This window comes from Spinacia oleracea, chromosome 1, assembly GCF_020520425.1.
Source record: "Spinacia oleracea cultivar Varoflay chromosome 1, BTI_SOV_V1, whole genome shotgun sequence".
NCBI classification, from domain to species: Eukaryota; Viridiplantae; Streptophyta; class Magnoliopsida; order Caryophyllales; family Amaranthaceae; genus Spinacia; species Spinacia oleracea.
The window spans coordinates 32,124,123-32,147,200 of NC_079487.1; the positions used below are offsets into that span (position 1 = coordinate 32,124,123).

Genomic DNA, 23,078 nt, shown 5'->3' on the forward strand with positions numbered 1-23,078 from the left:
TTTGTCATCCAATTGACATATGTACCAATATGCAATCATTGCTTGAATTATAGACTTGAGCATTACGATTATGCATGAGGTTTCAACACAATCCACGCCGTGAATTTGCTTGTAACCTTTAGCAACTAATCTAGCTTTGTGTGTGAACACAATTCCATGTTTGATGGTTTTTATCCTTAAAACCAATTTGAAACCAATTTGTGTAAACCATTCTTGAAAATCAACAAAATTTCAATTTTGTCATCAAATCATTGGTTATGTTTTATGGCCTTTAACCATCTAAAACATTTGAGTCTATATATGGCCTCTAACCCTTTTAGGGAATCTAGATTTTGTCATAGCTTTCTTACAAGTTCACAAACTCATTAATCTACATGATAATAGTTTGACTGTAAGTTGTAGGTTTCTTCACTATCTAATAGAAAAATCTCATAGCTTCAGTGACCCGAACTCCATGTTTCTTCACTATCTAATAGAAGAATCTCATAGTTTCAGTGACTTGAACTCTATGCCTACTTGGGTATAGAACATCAAACAATAGAATATCAATAGCCACTTGAAAGTCCTTTGAATATTCTGTTTTCCTTGAAGCACTTGTAAAGTCTTCTAAGAGATGTCTATTCTTTAAAGCCACTTCTAAAGTCCTTAAAGAATAAGTGTTCGGATTTTCTGAAGAACTTCGAAAAGCCTCCGGAATGTCCGTTTATGTTTGTTGTTCGCCTCGAAGACTTTCGAGGTCTATTTTCTCCCACTTGTCATTTTGGAAACGAATCTCCAAAAGGACATTATTTCGAGCAAACAAACATTATGTTCTCAAAAATTCGTGGTAGAAACAATACCCTTGTGTCCATTTGAATAAATCACAATGAAACACACACACACACACACACACACACACACACACACACACACATATATATATATATATATATATATATATTTGGGCCTTAGTTTGTTGAATAACAAATACTAAGCTCCCACTGAGTTTAGCAACTCTTTAGATATATAATTATTGAAAAGATATTCTGAAATTACTTTTCAATAGCTTTGACGAATTTGGTTTAGTTTGGTGGTAGTTGAGCATTTTGTTTTTATAGGAAAAGTCTTTATGATTCATCATTGATCGAATCAAGCACTAATTGACTTCGATCATTCCAACTTAGATATGCCATTTCTTATGGAGCTAGATCATGAAATTACAACACACAATCATTGATGATCATTCTTGACTTAAGTAATCATCAACATGATCTAACCTAGATCTTTATGATTTCTTGCCAAGTGGGTTTTATACTTCTGAATCTTTGAACTAGCCAAACAGATTCAAACTTAAATCACATTTGAGTAAATAAACCTATATTCATTCAAGTCCATGTGAAATAATAAAGTCATAAAATCTTTCTTTAGCTTTGAACTCTATTGTCTAGGCGTTCTAACAATAGTTCATATCCTTTGTTACTTTCAACAAGTAAGACTAACTTGTCTTGAATGATCTAGAAATCAATCAACTTTCAAAATTCCATCAAAATAGAGCTTTTGAATGTTAACTTGTTGATATTTTCTAAGCAACAATGCCAAAGATTAGTGGAACTCAAATCAAGGGGTTGATTTGAACCTAGTAAAGTTTTTATTGTTAAAGAGTTGTTTGTTTAATCAAGCATATTGACTCAACCCGTAAATGACCATTTCATTCAAATAAACAAACAAACATTATTTTTGTTTTTCTTGAATGTGAGTCTTTCTGTGTTTGAAAACATAAATTTAGGTATGCTGATTATGGAACAAAGTAGCCATTAAGTTCCAGCCTTGGAAGGACTTAAACAAACTAGATGACCCTACAACTAATGTAGCAATGCCATGCTTCATTTCCTACTTGTAGGCCATTAGTGTATCCTAGCTTCCATTGTTTGAGTTATTACCGAAGTAAGAACCTCAAGCGGTATATGATACCAAGGAAGTTTGATTGGCTAGGTTACCTTTTCTTTAAACATAAACTTATAGGTAGAAACGGAATCGTAAATTACTTTCATTTATTCCTTGTTTTCCTATTTCTTGTACCCTTTGAATTCTCTAGTGTTGACTTTTATACTTTGTTTAGACATGTCCGATGTTACTCCAACAAAGTTCTTACCATTTTATGTTGAATAATCTGTTTCAACTAGATGATCTTTCAAGAAGCTTCTAAAGTTCTCTAAGCATCGATCTATTCGAATGTACGTCTAGGGACTAGACTCATTCGAGAATTAAATGGACAAAGATATTAGGTTGTTAACCATTGGTAAAGCTGAGCGTTTAAACTCAATGCTTTATGATCTCAAAACTACATTGTATTTTGAATTCACAAGCACCAATCGATTTGCCATTCGACTTTGATACTCGAAAACAACCATAAAAGTCGCTAAAAGAAAACGTACATTTTAAATTTCTCACTTTCTCTCATTTCCGTGAATCGTTCGTGGATTCACTACCAATCGAGGAAATTTACTGTTACGTTTCTAAAAGGATTTACTGCAGTGCAAGATAATTAATTATAAACAATAATTAAAATATACATTGAAGCATGCAAAGTCTAAACATTTATCACAAGTAATAACTTGAAAATTAAAGCAATCATGCGATTTAAACAAGTCATTGGCATTTTATTCGAATTTATTGTTCCGGGAGGTATGAATAAAATGATTCCAAGATCCCTTAAATCATTAAAGAATTAAGCACATTATGTATTTAGACTCAATTCTAAAATATTTTAGGTAAGCATAGCCTTTTCTAATAGTCTAAAAACTATTCTTGGTTGATAGGTACGTCTAAGAACTTATTAGGTAAACCTATCTCATTTTCCACGACATAAAAGGACTCCTTACTTATATCGTTGAGTTTCACCAAAACTAACATGTACTCACAATTATTTGTGTACCTTACCCCTTTAGGATCAATAAGTAACACCTCGCTATGGCGGAAAACTATTACTTAGATTGATGTAAAGGTTATCCAAGTAAGTGTTATTTTGGCATGGCACCTTTTAACTCAATTTTTAAAGTTTGGAACTTAAGGCTCTTACTATGTTAGTTAGATTTTAAGTGAACTAAAATCCTTAATCATGCAACATAATCAAGCCATAATCTCATGCATAATTAAGACATATTTAAAGCAATAAATAACTTAAAACATGCATAAGATATTAATGTGATCTAGTATGGCCCGACTTCATCTTGAAGCTTCAACTTCAAAGTCCGTCTTGAAAATGGATTGGAAACTTCGTCTTGAATTCTCCATGGAAGGCTCCATTTTATTCAAATAGGATAAGCTATAATTAAACTAATTACAACTATTTGATGGTACGCAGACCATATTTAAATTAAAAACTTTGGTGCATTAGACCAATTTTACATTCAAATTAATGGTACGCAGACCATATTTTCTATCCTATTTGGGCCATACTAGTCACTTTTCAATAACCTGCAAAACAGTACATATACAATATATACCATTCACCCATTCATTATCATGAATGGCCCACATAGCTGGTTAGTAGAACATATTATGCATCACATAAATATTTGCAGCAATTAATCAAGGCTTCCAATAATCTACCAATTATTCAATCCTTATTAATTCTAATCAAGTTGTTTTATCCTTAAAGGAATGTAGACCTAATCAAGAGTTTATGACTAAAACGCTCCCACTTAAACCAATAAATTTACATGCTTTACTAATTTTAAACATAAAAATATATTTCCTAGTCTAACCGGAAACATACAAATTTAATTAAAATTTAAAGCTCATATAAATTTATAATTGAATCCATTAATTTATTTTCAGTTGAATCAAATGAATGAATTTTAAATTAATTCAAGGTTTTAATTTTAGTAAAATAATTAGTATAAATTAGAATTTATAATAATTAGATTATTCAAAATTAAATTCCGAGAAAACAATTTAAATTATGAATTTTAAAATTAATTAAAATCGTTTCTGAACTGAAAATTCAAAATTAAAATTAAAACGAACCAATCGGGTCAAGACAAGGCCATGGGCTTGCGCCCATGCCTCGTCAAGTCCAACAAGCAACAAACCCCTTGTCACTCGATTGATCGTACCGCAAAGCCCAAGCAACAACGCACCAATGCAGCAGGCCCAGCGAGCCACGCTTGCGCGCAGCCCACTCGCCCATTGCATTGGCACGCTGCTGGGCAACGCTTGCTGGAGAGGCCAGCCAACGCTACCCGCGTGCACGTTGTGCTGCGCTTGTCGCTGCCTTGGTTGCTGCCTTGGCGTGCTTGCTGGGCGAGGCAACGCACGTTGTGGCGCAGCATCCATCGCTGCCCACGCGTGCTTGCCTTGCTCGCTGCACTGCTCGCCCATCGCCCCACACGCGTAGCACACAGCCCCTAGACAGCCATTACCTTGTGCATGCCACGCTCGTTGCTCGCTGCATTCGTACCGCATGGGCGACGAGCTCCCTTGCTCGTCGTCGCATGCCCGCACTATACAACATCCCTTAAGGGTAACACGTAGCGTCCATTGCTTTGTGCGTGCAACTTTTATGAGCGAATTTCATAAAAATTAAAACTTTTTAATTCAAAATTAATGACAAATTAATAAAACATATTAATTTCATAATTTTAGGGCGACAAATCGAAAATTTATTAATCAATTAATTTCCGATTATCATGGATTCAAATCTAGGTCATAAAAATTTAAGATTTCTCATAAATTAACAATTTTTATGGTGGTTTTTAATCATGGATACCTAATTAAATCGTTAATTAATTATGAAAATCAAATCAATTCTAAATTATTCAAATTTCAACAAATTAATTACAATTACAAATTAGGTTGCATACTCTTTGTAGCGTGCCCTCCCTTGCTGCGCCCGAATCGAACAATTCTTTAGGACACCAAGTGTCGTCCCTCCGTAGAAAGTCCACAGCACGTCCGGATCCGCCTTAAGATTGACTAACTAGAATCGCCCTTAAGGTTCTAATATTTTCGGCTATTATGGGCAAAGTGTATGACTGAATTTTTGCTCAAAATTCTTATCTTTGAATACTTCAAACTCGTTATAAATTGTGAGCATTAACCTCATATTTATAGGCTACGAAAGAAGTAATCGAATCCTACTAGGAAACAAATTAATTAACTAGAATCTAATCAAAACTCTATTAATTAATTTATCCATTAGGAATAGGAATTTAATCATTAAACGAATCCTACACGATTTAGGTTTCGTACGGAAACACAAACACTCACACGAGCATGACCCGCATGCGCGCAGGCCAAGCCCGCGCAAGCCCACGCAGCAGCCGCTCAGCCCACGCGAGCTACGAAGCCCACGCGAGCTTCGTTGCCCACTGCTCGCAGCCTACTCACAGCCATGCTCGCAGCCACGACCTTCTGGGCCTGGCCTTGCGCTGGGCCTGGCGTGGCCTTGGCTGTTTGTGTGGGCGCAGGCTTGCTGGACACGGGCCTGGCTTCGTGCTGGGCCTTTGTCTAGCAAGTTCGTCCGATGCTAATTCGTACAACGCGCTTCTGATTAATTTCCCGATTCCGGAATTCATTTCCGATACGAACAATATTTAACATTTCCGATTCCGGAGTTAATTTTCGTTTTCGAACAAATATTTAATATTTCCGTTTCCGATAATATTTCCGATTCCGACAATATTTCCGTTTCCGGCAATATTTCAGATTCCGGCAATATTTCCATTTCCGATAATATTTTCCGATACGTACCATGTTTCCGTTTCCGGCAACATCTACGACTTGGATAATATTTATATTTCCGATACGATCCATATTTCCGTTTCCGGCAATATCATCGTTTCCGGGGTATTCATTTATTTGCCTTTGCCGATCTCAGCTCCCACTGAAACCAAGATCCGTCGATTCCGAATATTCATAGATGGAGTATTTAATGCCATTAAATACTTGATCCGTTTACGTACTATTTGTGTGACCCTACGGGTTCAGTCAAGAGTAAGCTGTGGATTAATATCATTAATCCACTTGAACTGAAGCGGCCTCTAGCTAGGCATACAGTTCACCTGATCTGACTGAATTATTAGTTTTTATAATTAATACTGAACCGCATTTATTAGACTTACCATTAAATGCATACTTGGACCAAGGGAATTATTTCCTTCAAATCGAGCTTCCTGGAGATTATAGTGTCCATGCTACTTACAATGTAGGTGACCTCTCACCCTATCTTGATGATGATGGCCTTGCTGAATTGAGGTTAATTCCTTTTAAAGAGGGAGGGGATGATACGGTCATGGATGAAGGTGATGGTCAAGGTGACGGTCTTATGCTAACAATTGGAACCAAAGTTGATTTAGGTTCGATGGCTCATTTTGTGTGCATGGTGACTTGGACTAAGTGAGTCGTTTAATGGTCCGTTTAATCAAGTGCGTTTGATGGTTCGTTTAATCAAGTGCGTTTGATGGTCCGTTTAATCAAGTGCGTTTGATGGTTCATTTAAGCTTATCTTTATTTGTTTTCGTTTAATTCAGTTTAATAAGGGGACAATTGTTTTAATCCCATTTAAATTCAGTCTTGTACTTAGCTTTAAATATTGCTGTTTGTAAGGAGGTTTTAAGCCTTTGTAACCTCCAAATTGGTGACTGAATTAGGAGGCTTTTAGAGCTTTGTAACCACCGGTTTTTAAAGGCTCTTAAATGACTTTTAAATGGCTGTTTAAAGCTCTTGTAACCACCGGTTTGTAGCTTATTGTTTATGCTATTTATAGCCAGCTTGTTTAATGGAATAAAACAACCAATTTTGAAGAATTAACACTTGTTTTCAGTTTACTTTGAATTATTGATTATAATTCAACCTTTTCTTTGTTTTGGACGCGTTTGCTACTCAAAGAGCCGATTGTGTGTCAATAGGTCTTGCCTTTCAATCACGTTTGACGAGCTATAGGTCTAGCTTGTTAATCAACTATCCTTACTCATACAACGAGTTTTTAAACTTGTATCATATGTGGTATCAGAGCTGCTGTTCGTGATTCTTACGAGCTAAAATTGATTTTGACGATCCTGACTTTCTACAACATCTCCAAGAAGCCTTAAATAACGTTTCAGATGGGGGATTTTGAAGGCATCCTAGACGTGATCCACTACGGGTTGTGGATGAATTCAAAGTCACGGAACTTCCTGAATTTGTTGGTGGAACAGATCCGGAAGCTTATTTGGAATGGGAGCGCAAGATAGAGCGAATGTTTGATTTCAAGGACAATGATGATGAGAAGCGTTGTAAGTATGCCATATTGAAGCTAGGACAAGGAGCTTCATTGTGGTTCAAAGGACTGAAGTCCAAGAGAATTCGTGATGGGAAGGAGAAAACAACCTCTTGGGAGTCTTTGAAACGTAAGCTACGTAAAAGGTTTGTGCCAACAACTCATAGAATAAAGACTTATCGTAAAATTGCTGAATTGAGGCAAGGGAAAATGAGTGTGGCTGAATATATTGATGAGTTTGAAAAGTGTTCCTTAGTGGGGGAAATTGAGGAGATTGAGGAACAAACACTGTCTAGATTTTTAAGGGGTTTAAACTACAATATATTGTCAATACCATAGACCTTTATCCATATTCTGATTTTGATACTCTTTGTGGACTTTGTTTATAATTGGAAAACCAAGAGAAAGCAAAATATGGGGGAGGGTCAAGTATGGATGGTAAGGCCAAGTCTTGGTCTAAATCCGAACCTATCTTGAAACCAAACACATCAACTAGTACCGTAGGTTCAAGTAAATCTACGGCTGCCCCAAAATTAGTAAACTCAACCAAAGAAACAAGTCTTTCCAAGGTGCGTTGTTTTAAGTATCAAGGGTTTGGGCTTTGTCAAAATGCGTGTCCAAATAAACGGGTAGTGACCTTGAGAGAAGCTGTTGAATGCCGTGAGGAGTTGTTTGAAGAGGAGAAGAGGTTGGGGGACATATTTTTTTTTTATGAGAGTGGCGATGAAGAGGAGGACGAGGGGTATGAGGCTCCGGTTTATGACAGAAATCTGGTTCTTAGAGCTCTACAAACCCAAATTGCATCTACTGATTCGGACCAACAAGATCAGTTGTTTCATACTAAATGTCTAGTGAAAGATAAGTGGTGTAGTGTGATTGTTGACGGGGGGAGTTGCACCAATGTTGCTTCTAGTGAGATGGTTTCGAAATTAGGCTTAATCACTACAGCCCATCCTAGGCCATACGCACTCCCTTGGCTCGATGATGGTAATAGTGTGAAGGTGTCAAAACATGTAAGGGTTGGTTTGACTATGGGTTCGTATGTGGATGAGATTCTTTGTGATGTTATTCCTATGGTTCCTTGGCAGTTTGATAGGGACGTGGTTCACAAGGGGAGAAACAACGAGTATGAATTGAGAGACAAAGGCAAGAAGATTGTGTTTAGCCTATGTCATCACAAACGGTTCAATCCATGAGTGTGCAGCAAAAAAAGAAGCCGAATGTCACCATGTTGGCTAGTGAACGAGAGATTGAGCAAGCTCTAGATCACGGAGAGTTGGTGTATTTGCTCGTGGCTAAGAAAAGTTCGATCGAAGGCCAAAATTTGAAAGAAGGCTGTCCCATTGCCGAGTTGCTTTTTGAGTTCAAGGATGTATTTTCCGACGAATTACCACCAGGTTTGCCTCCTACTCGTGGTATTGAACATCAAATTGATCTTGTTCCAGGGACTTCTTTGCCTAATAAGCCTGCTTATCGTTGCAATCCGGAGGAAACAAAGGAGTTGCAAAAACAAATTGATGAACTTGTGAGTCGAGGCTATGTTAGGAAAGCTTGAGTCCATGTGCTGTTCCGGTGTTGCTTGTGCCTAAGAAATATGGGACATGGCGTTTGTGTGTTGATAGAAGGGCTGTGAATAACATTACCATTAAGTATCGTTTTCCAATTTCGAGACTTGATGATATGTTAGATGAGCTCCATGGTTCGAAGTTGTTCTCAAAAATTGATTTGCGAGTGGTTATCATCAGATTCGGAAGCGTGAAGGAGATGAGTGGAAAACGACTTTCAAGACAAAACATGGTTTGTATGAATGGACCGTCATGCCATTTGGTCTCACTAATGCTCCTAGTACGTTTATGAGGCTAATGAACGAAGTGCTTAAATCATTTTTGGGCGGATTCGTTGTGGTATATCTCGATGACATCTTATGGTAAGAACGAAGAGGAGCATCTGATTCATTTGAGGGATGTTTATGAAACCCTTACAGCTCAAAAGCTCTAATGAACGAAGTGCTTAAATCATTTTTGGGCGGATTCGTTGTGGTATATCTCGATGACATCTTATGGTAAGAACGAAGAGGAGCATCTGATTCATTTGAGGGATGTTTATGAAACCCTTACAGCTCAAAAGCTCTATAGAGGCAATGATAGATTCAATACGGTCATGAACTTGTGGGTGCAATTTCATCATAGATTTCAACTTGGCATCGGCATCTTTTTGAACCAACTCATCTTTCGGCAATGGAATCAGATCCAATGGAAAATATGGATTAATCCCATATACCACTTCAAATGGAAAATGACCATTAGCATAAGTAGGAGAACGATTATAAGCAAATTCAGCGTGAGCAAGCTTGACATCCCAATCCTTTTGCGTCTTACTTACCAACCCTTGTAACAACGTTCCCAAAGTTCGATTTGTAACCTCCGTTTGCCCATCAGTTTGAGGGTGATGTGAAGTGCTAAACAACAATTTGGTTCCCACCTTTCTCCACACCAAAAGTAACTCAAAAACTTGGAATCACGATCCGAAACAATAGTCTTGGGAATTCCATGCAAACGAACAATATCTTTATAATACAAATCAGCCACATTCAAAGCATCATCCGTTTTGTGACAAGCAACAAAGTGAGCCATCTTGGAAAATCTATCAACAACGACCATGATAGCATCCTTACCTCTTTGAGTATGTGGCGAAGCCACTATAAAATCCATGGAAACATCTTCCCAAGGACGAACCGGAACTGGTAATGGTGAGTACAAACCGTGCTTGAAAGATTTCTAGGCCATATGACAAGTTAGCACTTACCCACAATGTTCGTTACATCGCCCAACATTTTAGGCCAAAAGAAATGCTCCCTCAATATCTCCAAGGTCTTATCTATGCCAAAGTGACCAGCCAACCCTCCACCACGAGCCTCACGAACTAGTAGCTCACGAATTGAGTGCTTGGGAATTCAAAGACGATTGCCTTTGAAAAGAAACCCATCTTGCAATATGTACTCTCCATAGGTTCTGATTTTGCAATATGTCCCCTGTTTGTGGACTTTGTTTAAAATTGGAAAACCAAGGAAAGCAAAATATGGGGGAGGGTCAAGTATGGATGGTAAGGCCAAGTCTTGGTCTAAATCCGAACCTATCTTGAAACCAAACACATCACCTAGTACCGTAGGTTCAAGTAATTCTACGGCTGCCCCAAAATTAGTTAACTCAACCAAATAAACAAGTATGTCCAAGGTGCGTTGTTTTAAGTGTCAAGGGTTTGGGCATTAACAAAATGCGTGTCCAAATAAACGGGTAGTGACCTTGAGAGAAGCTGTTGAATGCCGCGAGGTGTTGTTTGAAGAGGAGAAGAGGTGGGCGACGTATTTGTGTTTGATGAGAGTGGCGATGAAGAGGAGGAGGAGGGGTATGAGGGTCCAGTTTATGACACAAATCTGGTTCTTAGCTTTATAAACCCAAATTGCATCTACTGATACGGACCAACGAAATCAGTCGTTTCATACTAAATGTCTAGTGAAATATAAGCGGTGTAGTGTGATTGTTGATGGGGGGAGTTGCACCAATGGGGGGAGTTGCACCAATATAAGCGGTGTAGTGTGGTTCACAAGGGGAGAAACAACGAGTATGAATTGAGAGAAAAAGGCAAGAAGATTGTGTTTAGCCTATGTCATCACAAGCGGTTCAATCCATGAGTGTGCAGCAAAAAATGAAGCCGAATGTCACCACGTTGGCTAGTGAACGAGAGATTGAGCAAGCTCTAGATCACAGAGAGTTGGTGTTCGATCGTGGCTGAGGAAAGTTCGATCGAAGGCCAAAATTGGAAAGAAGGCAGTCCCATTGCCGAGTTGCTTTTTGAGTTCAAGGATGTATTTCCCGAGGAATTACCACCAGGTTTGCCTCCTATTCGTGGTATTGAACATCAAATTGGGGAGGGTCAAGTATGGATGATAAGGCCGAGTCTTGGTCTAAATCCGAACCTATCTTGAAACCAAACACATCACCTAGTACCGTAGGTTCAAGTAATTCTACGGCTGCCCCAAAATTAGTTAACTCAACCAAAGAAACAAGTCTGTCCAAGGTGCGTTGTTTTAAGTGTCAAGGGTTTGGGCATTAACAAAATGCGTGTCCAAATAAACGGGTAGTGACCTTGAGAGAAGCTATTGAATGCCGCAAGAAGTTGTTTGAAGAGGAGAAGAGGTTGGGGGACGTATTTTTGTTTGATGAGAGTGGCGATGAAGAGAAGGAGGAGGGGTTTGAGGCTCCAGTTTACGACACAAATCTGGTTTTTAGAGTTTTACAAACCCAAATTGCATCTACTGATTCGGGCCAACGAGATCAGTTGTTTAATACTAAATGTCTAGTGAAAGATAAGTGGTGTAGAGTGATTGCTGATGGCGGGGGGGGGGGGGGGGGGGGGGGAGGTGCACCAATGTTGCTTCTAGTGAGATGGTTTCGAAATTAGGTTTAATCACTATAGCCCATCCTAGGCCATACGCACTCCATTGGCTCGATGATGGTAATAGTGTGAAGGTGTCGAAACAAGTAAGGGTTGGTTTGACTATGGGTTCGTATGTCGATGAGATTCTTTGTGATGTTATGCCTATGGATGCTTGTCATACTTTGTTGGGTCGTCCTTGGAAGTTTGATAGGGACGTGGTTCACAAGGGGAGAAGCAACAAGTATGAATTGAGATAAAGGCAAGAAGATTGTGCTAAAGCCTATGTCATCAAAAGCGGTTCGATCTATTAGTGTGCAGCAAAAAAAGAAGCCGAATCTCACCATGTTGGCTAGTGAACGAGAGATTGAGCAAGCTCTAGATCATGAAGAGTTGGTCTATGTGCTCGTGGCTAAGGAAAGTTCGATCGAAGGCCAAAATTGGAAAGAAGGCAGTCCCATTGCCGAGTTGCTTTTTGAGTTCAAGGATGTATTTCCCGAGGAATTACCACCAGGTTTGCCTCCTATTCGTGGTATTGAACATCAAATTGATCTTGTTCCATGGACTTCTTTGCCTAATAAGGCTGCTTATCGTTGCAATCCGGAGGAAACAAAGGAGTTGCAAAAACAAATTGATGAACTTGTGAGTCGAGGCTATGTTAGAGAAAGCTTAAGTCCATGTGATGTTCCGTTGTTACTTGTGCCTAAGAAAGATGGGACATGGCGAATGTGTGTTGATAGTAGGGCTGTGAATAACATTACCATCAAGTATCGTTTTCCAATTCCGAGACTTGATGATATGTTAGATGAGCTCCATGGTTCAAAGTTGTTCTCAAAAATTGATTTGCGGAGTGGTTATAATCAGATTTGGATGCGTGAAGGAGATGAGTAGAAAATGGCTTTTAAGACAAAACATGGTTTGTATGAATGGACAGTCGTGCCATTTGGTCTCACTAATGTTCCTAGTACGTTTATGAGACTAATGAACGAAGTGCTTAAATCATTTTTGGGCAGATTCGTTGTGGTATATCTCGATGACATCTTGGTGTATAGTAAGAACGAAGAGGAGCATCTCATTCATTTGAGGGATGTTTTTGAAACCCTTAGAGCTCAATAGCTCTATGGGAAGCTAGAGAAGTGTTCGTTCCTTGTTGATAATGTGGTATTCTTGGACTATGTGGTTTCGAAGGATGGGGTGTCCGTGGATCAGTCCAAGATCGAGGCTATCAAATCATGGCCTAGTCCTAAAACTATAAGTGAGGTGCGTTCATTTTATGGTCTTGCTTCATTTTATAGACGTTTTATTCGTGATTTCAGTACCATTACTAGTCCTATTACTAGTTGTTAGAAGAAAGGTGCGTTTGTATGGGGAGAGGACGCTCAAAAGGCATTTGATGTAATTAAGGAGCGTTTGTGTGCTGCTCCCATTTTGGCATTGCCGGATTTTCTCAACCTTTCGAGGTCGAGTGTGATGCTAGTGGTATGGGAATTGGTGCTGTTTTGATCCAAGGTAAGCGTCCCATAGCTTATTTTTCGGAAACGTTAGGGGGTGCTCGTTTGAATTATTGCACTTATGATAAAGAGTTATATGCCATTGTTAGAGCTTTGGAGTCAATATTTGCGTTCTAGTCACTTTGTCTTGCATTCTGACCATGAATCTTTGAAGTATATTAATGGGCAACAAAATTTGAGTCCAAGGCATGCTAAATGGGTTGAGTTCTTGCAATCCTTTCATTTTTCTTGGAACTACAAAGATGGTAAGAGCAATGTGGTGGCTGATGCATTATCACGGAGATATACTTTGCTTGCTACACTTGATGTTCTTCTATTGGGGTTTGAGACCTTGAAAGACTGATGGTGACTTTGGAGTTGCATTTGAGAAATGTGCAATTGGTGCCTATGGAGAGTACATGTTGCAAGATGGGTTTCTTTTCAAAGGCAATCATCTTTGTATTCCCAAGCACTCAATTCGTGAGCTACTAGTTCGTGAGGCTCAAGGTGGAAGGCTGCATGGTCACTTTAGCATAGCTAAGATCTTGGAGATATTGAGGGAGCATTTCTTTTGGCCTAAAATGTTGGGCGATGTAACGAACATTGTGGGTAAGTGCGTGACTTGTCATATGGCCAAGAGTTCTTTCAAGCCCGGTTTGTATTCACCATTACCAGTTTCGGTTCGTCCTTGGGAAGATGTTTCTATGGATTTTATAGTGGCTTTGCCTCGTACTCAAAGAGGTAAGGATGCTATCATGGTCGTTGTTGATAGATTTTCCAAGATGGCTCACTTCTTGATGATGATGGCCTTGCTGAATTGAGGTCAATTCCTTTTAAGGGGGAGGGGATGATGCGGTCATGGATGAAGGTGATGGTCAAGGTGACGATATTATGCTAACAATTGGAACCAAAGCTGATTTAAGTTCGATGGCTCATTTTGTGTGCATGGTGACTTGGATTGAGTGAGTCGTTTGATGGTCCGTTTAATCAAGTGCGTTTGATGGTCCGTTTAATCAAGTGCGTTTGATGGTCCGTTTAATCAAGTGCGTTTGATGGTCCACTTAACCAAGTGCGTTTGATGGTCCATTTAAGCTTATCTATATTTGTTTTCGTTTAATTAAGTTTAATAAGGGGACAATTGTTTTAATCCCATTTAAATTCAATCTTGTACTTAGCTTTAAATATTGTTGTTTGTAAGGAGGGTTTTAAGCCTTTGTAACCTCCAAATTGGTGACTGAATTAGGAGGCTTTTAGAGCTTTTTAACCATTGGTTTTAAAGGCTCTTAAATGGCTTTTAAATGGCTGTTTAAAGCTTTTGTAACCACCGGTTTTTAGCTTATTGTTTAGGCTATTTATAGCCAGCTTGTTGAATGGAATAAAACAACCAATTTTGAAGAATAAACACTTGTTTTCAGTTTAATTTGAATTATTGATTATAATTCAACCTTTTCTTTGTTTTGGACGTGTTTCCTACTCAAAGAGCCGATTGTGAGTCAATAGGTCTTGCTTTGCAATCACGTTTGACGAGCTATAGGTCTAGCTTGTTAATCAACTATCCTTACTGATACGAGTTTAAAAACTCGTTGTATGAGTAAGGATAGTTGATTAACAAGCTAGACATATAGCTCGTCAAACGTGATTGAAAGGTAAGACCTATTGACTCACAATCAGCTGTTTGAGTAGGAAACACGTCCAAAACAAAGATAAGGTTGAATTATAATCAACTAGTATTATATGCACGCAATGCGTGCAGAATTTTGCAAATATTAGGCACTAAAAATTATTCGCAGAGTTTATATTTTACGACAGCGAGGTCTTATTAGCAACACGATATGAGAAAGAAATGGATCAACACTGTAGCAAAGTTAATGGCATAAGAGCATCGCAAACAGGACATAAACCAACCAGTATACCTGATAGAAAATAATACATCTTTGAAGCTAATAGTAGATGAAATTTAAAGCTAATACATCTTTGAAATTTGATGGTGCGCCTGATCCAAAAGGAGATCTTCCAAGCATATTCAAAATACAGACATTATAGAGCAAGGAATCGAGAATTTGACACAAATATTTTTTATTCAGAACAGAAAGAAGTGTGCTAAAGCTCATGGTAAAGGAGATATTCCCAGGCATGGGTGGCCCATAAAATGGAGGTCTTGGACTGACATGTACAACTTCACCACCTGATGCCATCACAAAATACTTAGTTAACTACGAAGAACTTCCATACTGAAAAGATTGAAAGGAGCTTCTTTCTAACAGTTCCATACTGAAATAAAAGTGTAATTACAGTCGTGTGCCTTCCATCCGAACACCATCCTCTCATGATCAAAAACAATGCGATAGCCAGTCATGAAGTTCTCTGCAAAATGGAGTAAGAAACAAATATTAGTAATATTAATATCGATTTTCATTTCCCTGCCATCTGCTAAAGACATCAGTATTCACCTCCAACTACGTTTATATCATCTACGCCACTGTCAGATTTGAGAACTGCTAAACAGTATACAGACCGACCAGGCAACCATCCTGCTGATTAACAGGAAACAGTTAACTGTCATTACTGATAATATTCATATTAATCCAACTTCTGTTAGAAAGAAAATCGAACAGAAAGAAGACACTTATATACACAAAGCAATACCTGTTCTTGGACCAGTCGCATCATTTTTTATTCAACAATCTGGTTGTTATTTTACATAACTGCAACCAACAGATGTTCATCTTTCAAGTACAAAAATTGTGGCATAGCCATTGAAATGCATAAGTTCAGATGTTCATCTTTAGTCCATCAAGTACATCCATTGAAATGCATAAGTATTATTCAAGTACAGAAATTGTATCTGAAATGCATAGCCATTGAAAAAACGAAAAAGAAGGCATATTATTATAGATGAGATCTTTTGGTGGCTATATATTCAAATTGCAGATCAAAGTTACAAATGACTTTGTTCTTGAGCACATAGAAGGAAGCATCTAGAAACCTATGCGCAGAGACTTATAAAAATACATGAGGTGCCATTCAGTCAAACACAAATAAGGTTTAATGACCAAAATTATGTCAAATGACATCAGTCAAACAACAATAATGCATAAAAATCCTCAAAAAGTATCCAGTTGATCTTAAAGCCTCAAAAAGTCAAAATTGCACAGCAAAGAAGTGATATTTACCTTCAAAGCTTCTTCAATCTCGACATCGCTTCCGGGCCGCATCCTCAATATTAATCGGCAGTACGTGTTGATACAGCTCTGTTAATACAGTAAATCTTCCTCACTTGAATCTCAACCTGCACAATTGACACATCAATAATCAATTTCAACCAAATTCAACTAATACGCTCAACATTTTATAACTTTGAACGTGAAAGTTCATCCCATAAACATTAGGAAGAGAGAAAATTCACCTGAGGTTGTTATTTCTGTTCCTAGTGAACCCATTAAAGGCACCTCTCAACACCCACAATATCAACAGTGGACTCGCGGCTCAAATCATTAGCATACGATGTGAGACACCTTAAGGGATAGAAGAAACCGAGAGCAAACCGAGAGCCAAGAAGCTGAAGGTGCCAACCAAACTCCGGGTAACATTAGGATGTATACTCCAATTTAATTACTTCAAAAATATCATATTTCCACGAATTTCAGCAAACAACAACAAAAATTAACGTAAAGAAAAAAGAGTACACGCGATTTTTCTAATTAAATTGCTAAAGATCAATATTAACTATAAAATCCAATAACCTAGAAATTGTAGGATTTAGGGATCTGCGCTAAGAATTTGAACAATAAGAAAATGGAAACAATATCTTCACACTAAACATATCCAGAAAATCATTCAAAACTGAAATTGTCGACGGTGGGAAGCGATTGAGGATGGAGGCGATTGGGACGCGATTGCGCGAGGGACGACGGCGAGGAAGTGCAACCGCAGGAAGTCCAACCCTAGAGGGACGCGATTTGGTGAGGGTTGAGGAGAGAGAAAAGTCAGAGGGGAAGAGAGAGGCTCAACATTCAGCAAGTATTGATAACAACGACAGAAGGGTATTTTAGAGGATGAATTCAGGCAAGTAATACCTAGGATCCAGGAGGTGTAGCAATCGATGTCGTCTTTCATCCGGGATTTCCGAAATTTTCTTCCTAGAAAATCGAACGAAAAGAAAACATAAAAGAGTTACCATATATACCTATTAAGAATAATCTAATAAATGAACAACATTCACAAATTCAAACCATTGTTTCCAAAACCAAATCCAGTCACTCCCTTTTGAGTCACACTTCAAACATAACATATCATCCAACTAAAATCATCAGTTCCATCAAAATAAACACTTCAACTAATCACACTTACAACACTAAATAAATAAAAATCAGTAATTAGAAATAATTTATGCAAATTACCAGAGATATGAAGCAGGATTATAAGAAGGGTCCAAAGGAATGAGTTCTTTCGGAGGGTCAAGAAATGTGACAATATCTTGCTCATCTAAGTAAACCCTTTTACCATCAGGTAGTATTTCAGAGGAAATTTCATCCCACGACGTCGTTTTGAATGCCCTTGCTCCATTAACAGCCTTAAACGTAGCACAAAGAGTCTAACCCAACTGATCAAAAGATATCAACCAAAACAAACAGTAGCAACAAAATTAGAGGCTGAATTCACATTTTAACATAAATGAAACAGGTACATTCATTACCAAAACAAAAGGATGAAATTTTTAAAAAATTAGGATAAAAGGGGAAAGGGGTTTGTTGGTGAAGAGACTTACAATGAAGGGATTGACCTCTACTTCTTCTTCGAAAGGGTTGAGATCATAACGACCTGCCATTTTTAAAAAGAAATGATCAGACCCATGATTATTTCATTAAAAAGAAATGATCTTGAATTATTCAATTTCATCAAAGCAAGTACTTTTTCAACCAGAATCAACCAACCAACCAACTGTCAAATCAACCAACCAATCCCATAAAAATAAAAATTCCCAAATTTAATTTTGTGACAATGTCCAAATATCAAGAAATTATCAGAGGAAAAAAAGCATGGATTTTCAATTTATTTACTCATTTAATAGTCAAAATGATCCAAGAGAAAAACAAAGAGTATAATTATACAAAACTAAAACTAACCAAATGCAACATTTAGCTAGAACTGCAAAAGCATTGAATAAGAACATCAACAACAACAACACAAATTTCCAGAAAAAGAAAGTAAAGGTAAAAAAGTGAGAAAATTTTCAAACCTTGGCACGACGGTGAAGAGGGGCAGCCATCAAGCAAATATGAGCCATAGCATCAGGATTAACCTAATTGGAGGAAAGAGAAAATGAGAATCTGGAGAGACCTCCAAAATCGGTTTGACCACAGGCCCCTCGATTATAAGAAAAATCAAAGCATAATAAAGATGTATACTCCAATTGAATTCGAACCAAACTAAAAATTGAAGAAAAGTACTGGTAAATACGTTAATTAATTCTAGATCTTCAACGAAACCTTGTGTTTCTGCCAGAGAAACTGTGAGTATAATAACTCGGGAATTAACTTAACCGATGACGTGTTTGACCGTGATTTCCTTATATCCAACCACCTGTGTTACCGTTTTTAGATAGTCCCTGAATGTATCCGAGGAACCTTCGTATTAAAATGAGATAAGTTGTTGTTAAGTGAGAAGAACTAGAGAGAGAGTGACTGATTTGCTTTTTTAGGTAATGATTAGATATTTAGATAGATCTTTAAATGATTACAGCAGAGTATTTATATGATTACACAGGGGCAGTTCTGTAATTACGTCTACTTCTAATGAACAACTATCCTCTTTGATTAAGGAGACTTAGGGGTATTTTCGTCTTTTTATATCGGGTTGGGCTGACCATGTATATGGGCCCAACCATTAGCCCCACGCTTGACATTGGAGATGACGTCCTCGGTATGTCGTGTGTTGAGCGAAATTTTCTACCGTCCACCATTTGTTTCTTCTTGATTAGCCCGCGTTGATGTCGAGGAACCTCCCTTTGTTTGGGCAGGGGCACTCGTCGAGGAACCTCCCGTATTGTGAGGTGTAAGTTGGATTGTGCTAAGAGAAGCATTAAGAATGACGAGGGGGAACTCCAACAGGCCAAGGTTGATCTTGCCAAAGCTAAGGAAGATTCGACGATTCTCACGAGCCAGCGTGATTCCGTTAATCGAGCGTTGAAGGATGTGAAAGCTGAGTTGGAGGTTGTCAAGGGTCGGCTTAAGACCTCCGATGCTAGGATTGGTGAGCTTTTGAGTTCGCAGAACCGGCTGAAGGAGAAGATCATCGAAGAGTGGAAGAATTCCGAGGAGGGTGAGGCTCATAATGTTGAGATAGGTCTTGAGGCGACTTCTGTTGTTACTTCCGACACATTGCGTCGAGTTCAGCTTGCTTTGGCTGAGTTTGCGCCCAGTGTTGGTTGGGATGAGATACAAGGAAAGTATGATTCTATCTTGGCCAAGGAGCAAGAGGATCTCAGGGCTCAGCTGGTTGCTCATGACAAAGTTGATGGAGGCGAGGGCGATTCGTCTGACTCTGATTCTGCTAGCACTTCGGGTTCTGATCCGAGCAGCAGTGGTAATGATGATGCTGGTAGCCATGTTGATGTCATTGACCCTTAGGCGGGTGGTTGTTATTTTCTTATGTTGCTCTTGTAGCTTTCTTTTCGTACCTAGTATTATGTAATCTTTGAAGATTTGGTCCTTCTTAGAGCAACATTGATATTGAACTACATTTGATCCTTCGTAGAGGAACTTTGTTAAGAAATTAAATCTAAGTATTTAATTTTGGCTCAAAACTTTCTTTCGTTTCATTCAACATAGCCTTACTTTATTTATTACAATGATGAAATTACTTATCATTTGGCGACAATGCCCCTATTATGCCCCTATGACATCATTGATATTTAAATACATACCAGACAGTTTAGATGTAGAATTTCTTAAGGTTATCGGCATTCCATGGTCGAGGAAGTTGATTGCCTTTGGTGTCGACGAGGTTGTAGGTGCCAGGTCGAATAACTTTTGCAATCTTGTAAGGGCCCTCCCAGTTAGGTCCCATTTTTCTGAGGGTGCTTCTTCGGCCAGTTGCCTCAATTTTCCTCAGTACCCAATCTCCTTCGTGCAACGGCCGAGGACGTACTCTTTTGTTGAAGTATCGAGCAATCTTCTGTTTATAGGCAATGGACTTGAGAAGAGTGTTTCCTCTTGTTTCTGGGAGCAAGTCGAGGTTAACCCTTTTTCCGGCTTCATTTTTCTCGTAATCATAGTAAGTGACTCGGGGTGAGGGAATGCTAACCTCGACGGGAAGGACGGCGTCGCTTCCATAGACAAGTGAAAAAGGAGTTTGCCCAGTAGATTCCTTGACAGTGGTTCGAGCCGACCATAAGACACCAGGTAGGTCATCGACCCAAGAACCACTAGACCCCTTGATCATTGTCTTGAGTCCATTCAAGATAATCTTGTTAGCGGATTCTGCCTGACCATTGCTTTGGGGCCTTGAAACCGACGTGAACCGAGTCTGTATGCCGAAGCGATCACAGTATCCCTTGGTGGCTTTGCTATCAAATTGTCGACCATTGTCTGATATGAGTGTCCGAGGGACTCCAAATCTCGTGATGATATTCCTCCAGATGAATTGTTGCACTTGCTTATCACTTATCTTTGCCAGAGGTTCTGCCTCGATCCATTTAGTGAAGTAGTCGACAGCCACAATTAAGAATTTCCTCTGACCGGAGGCCACTGGGAATGGGCCGAGGATGTCCATCCCCCATCTATCGAAGGGCAAAACAGCTTGAACGGTTGTTAGGTCATTGGCTTGCATTCGAGTGAGATTAGCGAACTTCTGACATCGACCACATCTTTTAACCAATTCTGTCGCATCCTTTCTTAAAGTTGGCCAAATGAAGCTGAACAGGCCGTGTCCAGCCGTCGAGTCGACGAGCCTGTCAATTTTTGGTAGAGGATAGTCATCTTGGGGAAAGCTTTATTTAGATCTGTGAAGTCGACGCACATTCGCCAGGTTCCGATTGGCTTTTTTACCAAGACCACATTAGAGAGCCACTCTGAGTATTGACACTCCCGGATGAACCCTGCCTCCAACAATTTGTGGATTTCCTCAGCAGCATCTTGGTTGCGCTCTAGGCCTTGATGCCGCAACTTCTGTTTGATTGGTCGATGAACTTCCTTGATGTTCAGTTCGTGTACCATAATCTGTCGGTCGATGCCCGGCATTTCCTTGACCGAGAAAGCAAACACATCCATGTATTCTCGCAAAATAGCAATGATTTTGCCTCGCAATTCTTCACCTAGGTTCTTTCCAACCCGGACAGTATGGAGCGGATCCTTGTCAAGTACTATCTCCTCATCTTCCTCGGCTGGTCTAGGGCGGGCATAATATTTTGGGTCTTCGCCAAGGAATACACCTAGATCGTCAGCAGGAGACTGTTTTTCCTCCACACATCTCTTCTTCATAGGGGGTTCTGTGTTCGGGATTGAATTTTTCTCATTCTTGAAGCTGTTGTTGTAACATTGTCGAGCAGACCGCTGATCTCCGTAGAGTTTTCCGACTACCCCGCTGTCCGTTTCATATTGGAGGAGGAGTTGGTAGGTTGAGATGGCAGCCTTGATTTTGTTTAGCAGAGGCCTCCCCACTATTATGTTTTAAGGCAAGGGTGTGTCGACGACCATGAATTCTATGGGAAGGCTTCTTCCTTTTCCTTTTTCTCCGATACGGACAGGGAGCTTGATCATGCCGACGGGGTATACTGATTGACCACCGAATCCTACGAGAGGTTGGCTGATGTCGACGAGGTCACTTTTCTTGTAACGTAGCCTCTTGAGGCATTCAAGAGTTAGGATGTCAGCCGAGCTTCCATTGTCAATCAACACTCTTTTAACTGTTCGGTTGGCTACCTTAATCTCAACAACCAGGGGATCATCATGTGGACTATGGATAATTCGAGAGGGGTCCTCTTGGAATGTTATTGTGGGACATTTGAGGTTTGAGGAAGGTGCTTCGACATCGAGGATCTGATGGGTTAGTGCGTGTAAGTGTCTTTTTCTGGCGTTGCCGGTTAGGCCACCAGATGCGAGACCCCCTGCTATCACCCCAACATATCCCTCGGTGTGATCACTATGGACATCTGATCCCTTGTTATCTTCCTTCTTGTCAGAGGAGGAGCCCTTCAAATATTTGTTCAACTTTCCTTCGTCGGCCAGTTTGTCCAAGGCCCTTTTCAATTCTCGACAGTCCTCGGTAGTGTGTCCGCACTCTTTGTGGAACTCACACCAGAGGCTCTTGTCTCTTTTGGACGCGGGGGTCCTGATCGGGGTTGGACTTGGCAGCAATGACTTTTCCTTGATGTCAAGGTATATTTCCCTCCTGTTACTATTGTACCGAGGGTCGTTTCCGTTATCAGTCTCTTTGGGCTTCTTTTCTTTTTCTCGTCCAACGACCTCTTTTTCCCTCTTAAGGTCAGTTTCGGCCGACGGATTGCAGATTTCCGCGGATTGAATGTACCTCATAATGTTGAGATAGGCCTTGAGGCGACTTCTGTTGTTACTTCAGATACATTGCGTCGAGTTCAGCTTGCTTTGGCCGCCACAATGTCAAAGTACATCGAACCCTCAAAAGATCACAAATGGCCAACACTGAATTTATAGAAGCCCATGAGTTGGGCATCAACTGGCAGATAGATAAGTTATAGGCACTAAGCAATTCAACAATAAAGGGATGTAAGGGAAATCGAAGACCCAGCTGAAGACCCGACTTGTACACGGTCGTACAACCCGGAGACGGAGTCAAGATAGTGTGTAACACCCCTGACCTATATAAAATATACTCGCCCTTGAGCGAATACTTCTTATTCAGGCGATCGACGTGTCCTTTCAAGGTTTTCCTCCACT

At 39.5% G+C, this 23,078-nt stretch overlaps 1 protein-coding gene and 1 long non-coding RNA gene across 11 annotated transcripts; both read right to left on the reverse strand.

Annotated features, from left to right (window-relative positions):
* Positions 1-15,078: 15,078 nt before the first annotated feature.
* Positions 15,079-18,653, reverse strand: LOC110794220 (uncharacterized). Of its 10 annotated transcripts, none has more exons than XR_008926476.1 (8): positions 18,404-18,653; positions 17,933-17,985; positions 17,565-17,767; positions 17,241-17,303; positions 16,571-16,779; positions 16,338-16,453; positions 15,615-15,695; positions 15,079-15,528 (listed from the first exon to the last, which is right to left on the reverse strand). It is a non-coding gene; the product is annotated as an uncharacterized lncRNA (long non-coding RNA). The 10 variants fall into 10 exon arrangements; XR_002534963.2 differs by having other exon boundaries at positions 16,571-17,108; XR_002534959.2 differs by having other exon boundaries at positions 15,079-15,349; positions 15,437-15,528; positions 16,571-17,303.
* Positions 18,654-21,833: 3,180 nt separating this feature from the next.
* LOC110794222 (uncharacterized) lies at positions 21,834-22,697 on the reverse strand. Its single transcript, XM_021999172.2, has one exon. The coding sequence runs from the start codon at positions 22,695-22,697 to the stop codon at positions 21,834-21,836; it is 864 nt and encodes a 287-aa protein (XP_021854864.1).
* Between the last annotated feature and the right edge of the window lie 381 nt (positions 22,698-23,078).

Coding starts and splice junctions, on each gene's coding strand:
- LOC110794222 (XM_021999172.2), bottom strand. CDS start 22,697: ATGAGGTACATTCAATCCGCGGAAATCTGCAATCCGTCGGCCGAAACT.